This window comes from Heterodontus francisci, chromosome 1 (genome assembly GCF_036365525.1).
Source record: "Heterodontus francisci isolate sHetFra1 chromosome 1, sHetFra1.hap1, whole genome shotgun sequence".
Classification (NCBI taxonomy): Eukaryota; Metazoa; Chordata; class Chondrichthyes; order Heterodontiformes; family Heterodontidae; genus Heterodontus; species Heterodontus francisci.
Genome location: NC_090371.1, coordinates 98,070,073 through 98,084,943, shown reverse-complemented (window position 1 = coordinate 98,084,943; position 14,871 = coordinate 98,070,073). Strand labels below are relative to the sequence as shown.

Genomic DNA, 14,871 nt, shown 5'->3' with positions numbered 1-14,871 from the left:
CATTCCTCCAACCTAGGTCGTAACAATCTGATCAAAGAACAGGATCAGATTCACAGCAAAACCTATGAAACAGCCTGCTAGCACTCTGCTTAGACGCTTGCATGAATAGTGGCCATTTAGAAGAGATACCAGAGAACTGCAGTACTGCACAACAGCAAGATATTTATTTTCTGTACATACAAACAATTCCTATATATACACAAACAACTCAATGCCAAACTAGAACATAATCCCAGAGAAAAATGGGGAAAACCATAATGCTAAAATTTCATTTGAAATGACAACCCTGGAGTCTAGGCCTCTAACAGAAATGCAAACTTCCCAAAACAGAAACAGCACAATTTACCAGGGTAATGGTTAAATAATCTGTACATACAGTTAGCATATCAGCTCCACAAATTCATAGAATTCAATGAAATTGCAATACCAACCAATATTGCAGGTGGAACATTGAATCCTGAAACGTCCACAAGAATTTCATCATATTTATCGAAGTTAATACCAGTCTGATAGCGAGCAAAGATGGCTTCTTCTTCTTCAGGTGGTGGTGGAGGAACATAGGTCACTTTGGGGCCTTTGAAGAAATACATGAATTAGATTTGTATTTATTAGTCTCAATATCCCATTATAACCATGTTGCTGAGGCACAGTCTCTCTCTTCTGGCCAAGTATAGAAAAAACTAAATACAAGATTAATCCATTCAAAATAAAAACCATTTTAGGTACAGCAATATATCGAAGCAAAGCACTGGATGCTTTCACTCACCCATCAGAACAGCAAGTTGCCCAATGGGAGGAGTGTATGGAAATTAGGTTGCAAGGAGACATGTGGAAAAAGGAAAGGAAAGCCTTTTCATATCTTGCATTCTGCTTGAAAAGGAGCAGGAACGTTTGAGTAGGACACAGCTGCTTTCACTGCTGAAAATGTAAATGGGATCTAAACATTTGAGGTTTTTCCTTCCCCCTTCAAAAAAGGGTGAATTGAATGGAAATAGGCTTTGTATGTGAGTCAATACTTGGAAAGCAAATGCCATATATTAACACCGAGCCTGACTCCACGTTAAGATAGAGCTAAATACCAGCAATATGGAATTTAAAGGGGGAAAAAAACAGAATTTACAGCAGGTAATCCTCTTCCTTCATATGGTGGTGGTAAACAACAAATCAAAAATCAATATCCGAGTCAGACATCCAAACTAAAACTTCCAGAGTAACAATGTGCATAAGCTTGCAGACTCCCTGCGAAGCTCCTCTGAAAGCAGAGTTCAATGATGTGCTCCACTGTCTGATTAGGAGCTTTGCAGTTGCAGGATGGGGCTGCTTTAATCTTCCATTTATGGAGAAGGTGGTAACATCTACTAGTTCTGAGGCAGTTGATGGTTGGCCACAAGTTGCAAGGGACGTTTAATCCTTCCAATTGTACTGTGGGGTCCTCTATAAAGGAATCCATCTGGTAGGCTGCAGATTTCACAGGCATTGCACTATCAAAGCTTAGGGAAGATTGAAGAGCTCTGGCAACTGCCCAAAATGGTCTTATGGAGACAGGTTGGTGGTAGATTGGTCAAGTCATAGAATGGTTACAGCACAGAAGGTGGCCACTGAGCCAGCTGTGTCTGTGCCAGCTCTCTGCACAAGCAAATCAGCTAGTTCCACTCCCCATCCTGTTCTCCATAGCCCTGCATTATTTTCCTCTTCAGGTGCTAATCCAATTCAATTTTGAAAACCACAATTGTATTTGCCTCACCACACTCTCAGGCAAAGCATTCCAGATCCTAACCACTTGCTGCTTAAAGTTTTTCTAAGATCGTTATGTCCTTGCTAAGGAAGCAACTGTATTCTCTGGAGACTGCACATTTGTGGTACTATAGCCAAGGAGGACTTTCTTCTTCCTTGAAGAATGAATGAAGTGTACAAAATGGTATGGAATTTAAACCAGGAGCATTCGATTTCTGATCCCTAGTTTAGCTAAGTTAACTAAAAAACAGGAGAGACAGAGTAAGGGTTAAAGTCTGCCAAAAAGTGGGAATCACTGTTCCACAAAGATCAGTGCTGAGACCACAGTGGTTCACCATTTAAATAAACAATTTGGAATCAGGAATCGAATATACAATTTCAAAAGTTGCAGATGACACCCAAATTGGGTTTCTCTTCATTCATTCATGGGAGGTGGGTATCACTAACCAATTCCTAATTGCCCCTGAATGCTGAGCCACCTTCTTGAACCTTTGCAGTCAGTATGGTGAAGGTTCTCCCATAGTGCTGTTAAGTAAGGAGTTGCATAAATTTGACCCAGCGACGATGAAGAAATGTCCATATATTTCCAACTCAGGATGGTGTATGACTTGGTAGGGGAAACCTGCAAATGGTGGTGCTCCCATGCACCTGCTGCCCTTGTCCTTCTAGGTGGTAAAGGTCCCAGTTTTGGAAGGTACTGTCAAAGAAATCTTGACAAGTTGCTGCAGTGCATCTTGTAGATGGTACACACTGCTGCCACTGCGCATCAGTGGTGGAGGGAGTAAATGTTTAAGTGGTAAATGGAGTGCTGATCAAGGGGGCTGCTTTGTCCCAGATGAGTCAAGCTTCTTGAGTGTTGTTGGAGCTGTACCCAGCAGACGTAGATGGTGGAAAGGAGAGGAGTTACTCACCACAGAATACCCAGCCTCTGACCTGCTCTTGCAGCCACAACGGCTGTGCGTCTGGTCCAGTTCAGTTTCTGGTCAATGAAGCAACTGAGATGACCCCCACAGCCAGCTTCCTCTGTGCTATGCTTCCAGCTAGTGGAGAGTTCCTCCCCACCATTCCCATCAGATTCCCATTGGCTTCAATTTTACTAGGGCTCACTGATGCCACTATCAGTCAAATACTGCCTTGATGTCAACAGCAGTCACTCTCACCTCATCTCTGGAATTCAGCTCTTTTGTCCATGTTTGGACCAAGACTCTGATGAAGTCTGGAGCCAAGTGGTCCTGGTGGAACCCAACTGAGCAGGTTTTCGGTGAATAAGTGACAGTTGATGCCACCTTCTGGAACTTTGCTGCCGACTGAGGAGGCTAATGGAGCAGTAATTGGCTGGATTGTATTTTTTTTTGTGGACAGGAGATGGCTGAGCAATTTACCACCTTATCAGGTAGTTGCCAGTGTTGTAACTGTACTGGAACAGCCCAGTTAGAGGCGCAAGCCAGTCTGGAGCACAAGTCTTCAGTGCTACAGCTGGGATATTAATTGGGGTCCATAGCCTTTGCAGTATCCGTTGCATTAAGCCATTTCTTGATATCGTGTGGAGTGCATTGAATTGGCATCTGTGATGCTGGGGACCTCAGAAAGAGGCCAAGATGGATCATGCACTCTGTACCTCTGACTAAAGATTGATGCAAACCCTTCATCTTTTGCACTGATGTGCTGGGCTCTGCCATTATTCAGGATGGGAATGTTAATGGAGTCTCCTCTTCCTGTTAGTTGGTTAACTGTTCACCGCCATTCTAGATGTGGCAGTACTGCCAACTTTTGAACAGATTTATTGGATGTGGAATCACTTAGCTTGGTTAGAGCATGCTGCTTCTGCTGTTTAGCATGCAGTTAGCCCTGTGTCGTAGCTTTAACATTTATAGGTATGCCTGGTGCTGCTCCTGGCATGCTCTCCTACACTCCTCATTAAACCAAGGTTGGTTCTCTTGGCTTGATGGTAATGGCAGAGTGGGGGATGTGTCAGGCCATGCGGTTACAGATTGTGGTGGAATAAAGTTCTGCTGCTGCTGGCCCACAACAACCCATGGATGCCAGTTTTGAGCTGCTAGTCAGTTCTGATTCTGTCCCCTTCAGTATGATGGTAGTGCCACACAACACAATAGAGGGTATCCTCAGTGTGAAGACAGACTTCATCACCATAAGGACTCTACGGCAATCAGTCCTACCAATACGGTCATTGACAGATGCAACAGCTAGATTGGTGAGTATGAGGACAATTGCTTTTTCTCTTGCCACTTGCTGCAGGCAAAGTCCAGCAGCTATGTCCTTCAGGACACAGCAAACAGAGACAACTGTGGTGCTCCAGAGCCACTCTTGGTGACGGACATTGAAGTCACCCAGAGAGTACATTTTGTGCCCTTGCTACCCTGGGCTTCTTCCAAATGACGTTCATCACAGAGGAGTACTGCTTCATCAGCTGAGGGAGGGCAGGAGGTAGTAAGGAATTTAGAATAGAATAGCAGAGTGCAGAAAGAGGCCATTCAGCTCAGAGTCTGCACCGGCTCTTCTGTAGAGCAATCCAGTTAGCCCCAATCCCCTTGCTCTTTCCCCAAATCCCTGCATTTTTCTTTTTCCCCTTCAGGTACTTACTCAATTCCTACTAGAAAGCTATTATTGAAGCTGCATCCATCACCCAATCAGTGTAAATGCACTCTCTAACAGACATCCTTTGGGCTCATTATCTCTGAACACACACCTGACCACCACTTTGGCAGTCTTACAGCTTCACCACTTACTTCAACTCTGACTGGGTAGAGTTCTAGAGTCATTGGAGTCTGTCACCCAACAAGATGGCCTTTAGGTAAGCCTGGCCACAGAGCTGTCAGCAGGGAGGAGGTGTTGTCTCTCTACTCAGCCTGTGTTCTTATTTAAAGCAAGTTAGTTTCTGGGCAGCGATTGACTTTTCCTTGCCCATCTATGACCTGATGCTACGAGACTTCATGGGGTCCAGAATCAATGTTAAGGACTCTCAAGGCCATTTCCTTATGACTGTATACCACTGTGCCGCCACCTAGGGATGGTGATGGAGGGGTCTGGGACAATGACTGTAAAGTATGATTCTGTGAGTACAAGTCCCCATGATGTTAGTGAGGAGGACATTGCAGGGTTGACTGCACTGGTTGTACCTTTGTAGTGTCTGCTGCCTCGTTCGATGCTGGGTGGTCCATCCAGTTTTATTATTATAGAACATAGAACATAGAAAAATACAGCACAGAACAGGCCCTTCGGCCCACGATGTTGTGCCGATCCTTTGTCCTCTGTCAAGGACAATTTAATCTATACCCCATCATTCTCCTTTATCCATATACCTATCTAAAAGCCGTTTGAAAGTCCCTAAAGTTTCTGACTCAACAACTTCCCCAGGCAAGGCATTCCATGCCCCGACCACTCTCTGGGTAAAGAACCTTCCCCTGACATCCCCCTTATATCTCCCACCCTTCACCTTAAATTTATGACCCCTTGTAACGCTTTGCTCCACCCGGGGAAAAAGTTTCTGACTGTCTACCCTATCTATTCCCCTGATCATCTTATAAACCTCTATCATGTCACCCCTCATCCTTCTCCGTTCTAATGAGAAGAGGCCTAGAATGTTCAGCCTTTCCTCGTAAGACTTATTCTCCATTCCAGGCAACATCCTGGTAAATCTCCTCTGCACCCTCTCCAAGGCTTCCACATCCTTCCTAAAATGAGGCGACCAGAACTGCACACAGTACTCCAAATGAGGCCTTACCAAGGTCCTGTACAGCTGCATCATCACCTCACGGCTCTTAAATTCAATCCCTCTGCTAATGAACGCTAACACCCCATATGCCTTCATTATTATACTTTTATTTTGCAGTTTGATATAACTGAGTGGCTTGCTGGGCCATTTCAGAGGGCAGTTAAGAGTCAACCACACTGCTGAGAGTCTGGAGTCACACATAGGCCACAATGGGTAAGGAAAACATATTTCCTTCCCAAAAGGACATTAGTCAACATGACTGTTTTTATGACAATCTGGTAGTCATGGTCACTGGTACTGATGCTAGCTTTTTATTCCAACTTTAATTGAATTTTAATGCCCCAGCTACTGTAATGGGATTTGAGCACCTGTCTCCAGATTAGTCCAGGTCTCTAGATTACATGTCCAGTAACAGAAGCACTATGTTTTCATACCTACATATAGTTAACAGAGGAAGGGTAGAATAAAGCACAGAAGGCATGAATAAACTTGCAGAGTGAATATGTAATTGCCAAATAAGCTTCAATATAGCCAAGCATGAAGTGGTAAATTTAGTAGGAAGAATAAGGAGGCCACATACCCTGTGGAAAATAATTTAACTTGCCTGACCCAGCGGGAGCAGGGGAGGGGCAGAACCCAGAAGCCAAAATTGCCCGACATGTGGCATTTCACACTCCAGAGCATGTAATCAACGTCATCAACAGGTTCTCCATCCAGAAGCCAGCCTGAGTGAAATGCTTCATTGCCTGGTGGATGGGAAGTAGTCCAGAAGAGGTCACAGGACAGTGGAAGAGGAAATGGAGGCCTCAGTGGAGGAGGAGAAGGGATCAGAGGCCAAGACGGGGGAGATCAGGCGGGTGGGAGGGATGGTGCCCGATTGCAGTGGCTTGCCCAGGTAGGCATGCTGAATCCAGCAGGTAAGAGAAAAGGGACCAGGTAGCCCAACCATCCACAGTTAAATTTTAAATGGAGAACAATGAGGCACACAGCCTCATAATAATTAAGCCAGAAGTGGGTAGGCTGGGGTCAGGATTCAGGTTTTTACAACACTAACCTCCCACTTGATCCAAAACCACCTGTTTTGAGAGGTTGAAATTCCCCTAAATGGGGTAGAGGAGCAGAGACACCTGGGATATAGATACGCAAAAAAAAAAAATCAAATCACCATAAGTAAATGACACAGGTTAATAAGGCCATAAAAAAAAAGAAGTGCTGGCGTTAATTTCTAGAGGAATAGAATTGAAAAGCAGAGAACTTATGCTCGCTTATATAACACCTTGGTTCGACCACATTTGGAATAGTGTCTGCAGTTTTGGTTTCTATATTATAAAACACATATAAAAAAGGTGCTGGAGAAGGTGCAAGAAAAGAGAGTTACTAGGATGATACTGGAACTGAGAGCTTATACCTACAAGGAAAGTCTGAACAGGCTAGGGTTCTTTACTCTAGAAAGACAACAGAGGTGTGATCTGATGGAGGTCTTCTAGATTATGAAAGGGCTTCACAGAGTACACAGAGATGTTTCCACTTGCTGGGGAAACCAGAACTAGAGACCATCAACGCAAGACTGTTACTAATCCTGCTCAGCCACAGAATGGTTGGAATTTGGAACTCACTGCCAGGAGTAGTAGTTGAAGTGAACAGCATGGATGCAATCAAGGAGAAGCTAGATAAGCACTTGAGGGAGAAAGGAATAGAAGGATGTTGACAGGGTCAGATGAAGGATGGGAGGAAGCTCATGTGGAGCATAACCACCAGCATGGACCTGTTGGGCTGAATGGCTTTTTTTGTACTGTAAATGCACTGCAAGAAAGTCAGCAGCAAGATACCCATGCATAATTACCAATGAACCCTGAATTTATGGTGGGTAAGGACAGGATTAGACTCTCCCTATCAAATAGTTTCCCAACCCTGTCTAGGCTCATATGAAAAATGGCCACTTGCAACAAATCTTTTGTAAGATTCCTACTTTATAGGTGGGTTCAAACCCAATGCCAGTAGCTTGAGCTCAAAAAGTGAACTAATGGAGATGCCATCCTTTTGATAAGTTCACACAATGCCATGGACATTTTTATCCAACAAAAATCAGGATTTCTGGGTCATGATTCACATTCCTCACTCAATTGTAACTGCCAGAAACAAGCTGACTTGCTATTCATTACTCATCTATTTTCATGATCTTGTGTTTACTTAGCCACATCAAATGCACTTCAAAGTAACTAACTCTACATTATGGACTCAGATATAAAGGAGCTATATAAATGCAACTCTTTCTTTAGCAGTTTAATTGCATTAAATCCAACCTAAATAAAACACAGCTTTAATATAAGTTGCCTTTGAAAGCTTGACTATTACCTTGGTTTTTGTCACCTTCAAGATCACTAGAATCCCAACGACCTAAAAAAAGACAGACTTGCATTTATATAATGCCTTTCACAACCATTGAACATCTCAAAGCACTTTATAGGCTATTAAGTACTTTTTTTGTGAAGTGTAATTGCTGTTTTGAAGGAAACATGGCAACCAATACGCACAGCAAACTCCCACAAACAGCAATATGATAATAACCAGATAATCTATTTTTTTTTGTGATGTTGATTGAAGGATAAATAAATGTTGACCAGGACACCAGAGATAACTCCCCTTCTCTTCTTTGAAATAGTGGCATGGTATCTTTTACATCCACCTGGGCAAGCGGATAGGTTTAATGTCTCAACCAAAAGACGGCACCTCCGATAGTGCAGTGCTCCCTCAGTACTGCATTGGAGTGCCAGCTGCAGCCTTTGTGCTGATGAGAGAGCGAGGACGAGAGCGAGGAAGAAAGTTATATTATATATCACATACACACACCCTTCAAGTTAACTAATTAGATACAAATATGTTTCCCACTCACTGTCAAAAACCAATGAATAGCTAAAAATACTTTTAAAGATGATTCTCTGCCATTTCTTTCTTTTGAAAGGAAACCTTGGTAATGCAACAATCTCAAACAGAAATGGAAAGCATTGTAACTGGCTTCTAATAACCCCATTTCTGTAAACAATTACTAATGAGTATACAAAGATCAACCCAGATGTCTTATCCGGAAAGAAGGGACAGAAGGTGGAGGGGGACAAGAGAAAAAAAAAAGGGAAGGGACTGGATCTGATTTTTATTTAGCATGACTATAGATATCGAATTTCTTTTCATTCCCCAGGCAAAAATTACACTTCCAGCAGAAAAAAATCCAACCCCAATTGTTTTTTGGATTACACAAACACTTCAGAGTCCATTGCAATATCAAAGAGGAAAGCTGAAGAGTAACACTCAGCCATCAGGTTGCATTTTTAATTTTGAGAAAGGCCCAGATTACTAAACAGGCTGGTTTCATTGATCAGCTACAGGAAGGTGCCATTTCTACAACCCCAAGTTTGTTAACAATGAAAATTCCAGGAACATTTTATTTGAAGCACACAGCTTAGTTTCTTCAGGATGAAGCCAAGATAGGAAATTAGTAATAAGAAACTTGTGATACTGGGACTATTTTCAATGAAGCAAAGAAAAAGATATTTAATAGAAGCTTTAAAATTATGAGGAGTTTTGATAGTGACAAGGAAAGACGGCTGCCTATGGTTGGGAAGTCAGTGATGAAGAGTTATCAATTTAAAATTATCACCAAGTGTGAGAGGAAGGTGAGGAGAATTTAACATAGGGTTATTGGAACATGGAATGTTCTGCTCCAGGCTCTGTTTAAGGCAGAGACCATTGCATGATTTAAGGGAAAACTAGGTAAATATCTGAAGTAGAGGAAGACAGAAGGATAGGGGAGGGAGTGGGTCAGTGAGGTTAGTTTTGGCTAGCTCTATCAAAGAGCCAAAGATATAGGTCAATTGGCCTCCTTCTGTGCTGTAAGTTCTATGCTACTAAATGAACAGCTCACCTCTTAATTTAGAAGTACATCCAGAAAAGGGCTCTTCATTTCTACCTCTGTAACCACCTGCAATTCAAAATTTCAAAGTATGAATTTCAGACACTTAAATGATTTGAAAACCAGATAAATAGTGAATTTAGTTTTACAGCATCAAGATTTTGATAACTGCATTAAAATGTACCCATTACAAATTTATTGCACGAATGACTTTCATAATTGAATATTCCATTCAATTTTTTTTGCAGGGGGACTAAAACCAAAAGGAGTCCTAATACATTCTCACAAACTCCAATTAAACAGGAATTTGCAAGAAATGGGAAGGAACAAAAGCCATGGCTCATCTGGTGCCTTTATTGGCCTAAATTTTGTCCATTTTTCACGAGTGAGTGATCATGTCAGGGGTTTAAATGCTGCAAAGAATTGTAATTTGTTTGGTGATCAGAAGTTATCACCTTCATGTCTTCCCTTCCAGTACATGAAATTCAAATGTTTAATTTATCCTTTGACTCAATGAAAGAAATTGATCCAGAATGTGCAGTGCAGAATCTACCTCTCTAATGCTGGGAATTTTCAGCACTGGTACATCTTCACTTACAGCCTCTGTTGTGAGTCTTTCAGAGAAGAAACGATTTCTATAGTAGTCATCTCTCTGCCAATGTCAACCATTATAATAAAAAGAAACAAGCTCCTCCTCATTCAAACTGCCAGAAATCACTTCAACCTCCTCAATTTCGACTGGATCATGGTTTTCATTGCTAGAAGAAAAACTGCAACTTCTAAAGCAGTTACTGATGCAGCTGGGAGTCACTGCATTCCAAGCTCACAGAATAGACATCCAACATGCTGCAACTTTTCACAATCCATGAAAAGCCAGCTTCCTCAGTAAAATGTAAAACATTTGACGCAGGATTTGCTTCTTGTAGCGTTGCTTCAGACTATGAATGACATCTTGGTACATGGACTATATGTCAGAAGTGACATTAAATGGAACAAAATTGGACCCTCATGCATGAAAGATTAAGGGCCACATCATAGCAAATGGCATTATCCATCATAAGCATCACCAACTTGTGCAATCTTCTCATCCTGAGAAAGATCCGTCTTTTTCTAGAAATGGTTTGAGTCATGCAAGCATTAGAACAGTTTTCATTATCAGTTGGAGATTTTCACATTAAGAATTAGGGTTCTTGCTTTTCTCTATGAGAGGTTCCACCTTGTCTGAGCTAGTTTGGTTAGTGAATAACATATGGGATAAAACACCATTAGCTCTCACTTTGCCACCACTTACCTTCTCTCCTTTTCACTTCCTGCCCCCCCACCCCCCACCATTTGATCAGGCACAGCACAATATAAAAAAAATATACAGTCGTGTCACAATTGTAAATGCAGGTGGTGGATACTCTGTTACTGGCTATTGATTCATTCAGCAGTAGTAGCTTTGTCCCTGCCTGCTTTTTCACAACACAGCTTTCTGGAAGGAAGGCATAGGGATCATTTGATGCTTAAAAGCTTTCCACACCAAGTTCTTTCACAACCACACTAGTTTCAGCTTTCAACAGATCAGATTTTCTGAGTTTGTAAATAAACCACACAAATAGCAATTGATTAATCCACCTTGTGAAAAGGTTCACATGGTAGGGGTAACTAAAACTAGAGGGCATAGATTTAAGGTGAGAGGGAGGAGGGTTAAAGGAGATCAAAGGGGTAAATTTTTCACACAAAGAATTGCAGGTATCTGGAATGAGCTGCCTGAGGAGGTGGAGGAGGCAGGAACAGTAGCGACATTTAAGAGGCATCTGGACAGGTACTTGAATGAGCAAGGCATAGAGGGATATGGAATTAATGCAGGCAGGTGGGATTAGTATAGATAGGCATTATGGTCGGCATGGACGCGGTGGGCCGAAGGGCCTGTTTCTATGCTGTACAACTCTATGACTATGACCTAAAACAGCACTTCAATTTGTCCATCTTACTTGCCCATCCTGGTTCTAATTTCTTTCCTAGTCCTAGAAATCAGTTTTTCTTTTCAGAATTCTAGAAACCGGAGATTTGAAAATGCCCTGCCAAACTTCGCAGACCGACTTTTGATTCCTCAGTTCCTTCGTACTGCATCAACAAATCACGTGCTTGTTTTGTTGAGCCATCAGCAAAATTGACTCCTTGGCCCACATAACATGATCAGGTGAAAGCCAGATCAAACCGATTCTTCGGCAAGTTAACCACCAATTAGAGGTGACAGCCTCATATCTTTAAGTGGGATTTCTGTGCACCAATACCTGCATATAAGCAGAGATTGAAATAAATGCAGCTATTAATGGAAGTATGGGGGGGGCAGGGGGGGTGAAAACAAAACTTCAGAAATGGTTGTTAAAATGGAACTGCAATTAAGCAAATTGCAAATAAGCAGGTACTATATTGAAAACTGATTAAAATATTCACTAAAAGTGGTGACACGGGACAGCATGTTGGTATGTCAATACACTGCCACGGGGAGTGCTCGGAACATAGGAGCAGGAGAAGGCCGTTCAGCCTGCCGAGCCTGCTCCGCCATTCAATTAGATCCTGGCTGATCATCTACCTCAATGCCACGTTCCCGCACTATCCCCATATCCCTCAATGTCATTAACATCCAGATATTTATCCATTTCTGTCTTCAACATGCTCAGTGACTGAGCTTGCACAGCCCTCTGGGGCAGAGAATTCCAAAGATTCACCACCCTGAGTGAAGAAATTCCTCCTCATCTCAGCCCTAAATGGCCAATCCCTTATTCTGAGATTGTGTCCCCTGGTTCTATACCCATCCAGGGAAACATCCTGTCCACAACTACCCTGTCAAGTCCAATAAGAACTTTATAAGTTTCACTGAGATCAGCTCTCATTCTTCGAAACTCTAGATATACAGGCCCAGTTTCCTCAATCTCTCATAAGCCAATCCCACCATCCCAGGGATTAGTCTGGTGAACCTCCGTTGCACTCCCTCCATGACAAGTATATCCTTCCTTAGATGAGGAGACCAAAACAGTACACAATACTCCAGGTGCAGTGTCACAAAGGCTCTGTACAACTGAAGCAAGACATCTTCACTTCTGTACTCAAAACCCCTTGCAATGAAGGCCAACATACCATACCCCTTCCCAATTGCTTGCTGCACCTATATATTAGCTTATAGTGACTCATGAACAAGGACACCCAGGCCCCTTTAGACAACACTTCCCAACCTCTCACCATTTAGGAAATACTCTGCATTTCTGTTTTTTCCTACCAAAGTGGATCACTTCACACTTATTCACATTATATTCTGCCATGTTCTTGCCCATTCACTTAGCCCATCCAAGTCCCCATGAAGCCTCCTTGCATCCTCCTCACAACTCATTTCCACCTAGTTTTGAGTCATCAGCAAATTTGGAACTATTACATTTGGTCCCCACATCCAAATCATTGAAATAGATTGTGAACAGCTGTAGTCCCAAGCACTGATCCTTGTGGTACCCCACTAGTAACAGCCTGCCATCCTGAGAATGACCCATTTATTCCCACTCTGTTTTCAGTCTGCTAACCAATTCTCAGTTCATACCAGTATATTACTCCAATCCCATGTGCTCTAATTTTGTTTACTAACCTCCTGTGTGGGACATTATCAAAAGCCTTCTGAAAATCCAAATATATCACATCCGCTGGTTCTCCTTTATGCTACAAATAACATGCACAAAAAAACTCAAACAGTGCTTAAAGTCAGTAATTTCTTTGGCAAGCTTCATGTTCTCCATTTCTCCTACCAGGACACAGTTCATTCTGGAGTACAGCTCCAGAGATGGGATAAATTCTTCAGTACCTGGCCTAAATGGTCCTCACATAGGAACCCGACACTTGATCAGATTACACAGCCATTTTTGATTTTTCATCCATTCCAGCCCAGGAACAAAGACTAACAGTTGCACTCCACGGATGCAGCTGCAATTTGCGAAATTAGTCCACAGCAGGGACAAAGGGAGAGACTAAGCACATGCTGGGTATTTACCTTCAAAGAAACTACCCTATAATGTGGGATTGTGGGTGGGGGCAGTTAGTAAGCAGCCCAGTTTGGTTCAATGTGCACTCATCCTGTTTTATAGAATCCTATCTGAGCTCTGGGAGCCCTCACAGTCAGGAAACAGGTACAACATTGGGCTGAGGAAGGGAGAGGGAAATGTGATCAGGCCATTAAAACAAAACACTAAAGATGCTTAAAATCTCACCTCTTGTTGCAAGTGCAGAGCCAAATCCTGCTTTTCCACGACTTAAACCAAATCCACCACTATCACCTATAAATCATTCATTCAAAAGAAAGGAAACTTACTATGAAAATGTAACAAATCTCCAATACAGTAGTGGGTTAAAACACTAACCAATACAAATGCAGAGGGTTTGACACCACATTGGTGCAGGATTATATGTTGTCTGAGAGGGACCTCCCACTTTTTAGTACTCTTGAGCAAGGCAGAGAGGCAAGATTGAGGGTTCTTACTCCCCATTGCTTTTCAGGAAATCCTGCTCATAGGAGTTGAAAGAAAAAAAAGAGACACAGGGCTGCTCGTGTTTACCCCAACAGTTAGGGAAAACACTAAAGCAGGTGCACCTCTCTTCCAGACCACACCCCCAAGGTATCGAAACAATCTTTCCTGGTTTTGTTTACCCCTTTGTGAAGATCCAGATTCATGCTGGTATCATCCAATGGCAACCAGGTACCTCAAATAATTAATTTTAGCAACAATAGCATGTGGCAGCAAGCTATTTTATGAGGGTGATAGTATGGGGGCGGGGGGGGGGGGGGGGGGTTTGCAGGAAGTGAAAAAAAAACAGGCAATTATCTTTTCTTTCACATTTATTTTCTGGCAATGTTACTGGACAGCAACAGGAGCAGGAACTCACCTGTTTGCCTGAGATTTAACTTGTTAGTAGCCTTCACACCTACTTCAGAAACCCAAATCAAACCCTAATCCTGTGACATAAACACAATCTAATGGAACACACCTGTGCAGTACCGAGGGGGTGCTGCACTGTTAAGAGGGGTCAACTGTCATATGTGAAGTTAAACCAAGGCCTCACCTGCTCCCTCAGGTGGGCGCCAGAACGCATGATACTATTCAAAAAAAAAGAGCAGGGCGTTCTCCCGATTTGTTGCACAATATTTATCCCTCAATTGACACAAATTTTAAAAATTAACCATGTTTTATCTCGCGGCTGCTTGTGGAACCTTACAAAGCATAAATTCATGTAACATTGGGAAACTCAGCGATGAGTGACAACACTTCAAAAGGTACTTAAATGGCTTTAGCATATCCTACAGTTGGGAAAAATGTCAAGAATGCAACTTTTTTCTTGCTTTCATAATGGTAAATGCACAGTCATGTTGATTAATATAGATCAAGGATCAAAGCTGGCAGCCAAACCAGTTTTACCAATTGCATCAGGAAGCAAAACATGATAATACAGAACTGATGTACTTCCCCAAGCA

At 42.4% G+C, this 14,871-nt stretch overlaps 1 protein-coding gene across 9 annotated transcripts in view; it reads right to left on the bottom strand.

The window, feature by feature from the left end:
• The window catches only part of ddx4 (DEAD (Asp-Glu-Ala-Asp) box polypeptide 4), a 163,119-nt gene that overhangs the window by 46,893 nt on the left and 101,355 nt on the right, over nt 1-14,871 (bottom strand). For 8 of the 9 annotated variants that reach the window (XM_068033103.1, XM_068033076.1, XM_068033131.1 and 5 more), the window contains 4 exons: nt 13,613-13,678; nt 9,387-9,443; nt 7,823-7,864; nt 432-574 (listed from right to left, as the gene is read on the bottom strand). In XM_068033103.1, the coding sequence (XP_067889204.1) occupies nt 432-574; nt 7,823-7,864; nt 9,387-9,443; nt 13,613-13,678 (308 nt within the window). The remainder of the gene's footprint in view (nt 1-431; nt 575-7,822; nt 7,865-9,386; nt 9,444-13,612; nt 13,679-14,871) is intronic. The other variant, XM_068033140.1, reaches the window with a different exon arrangement.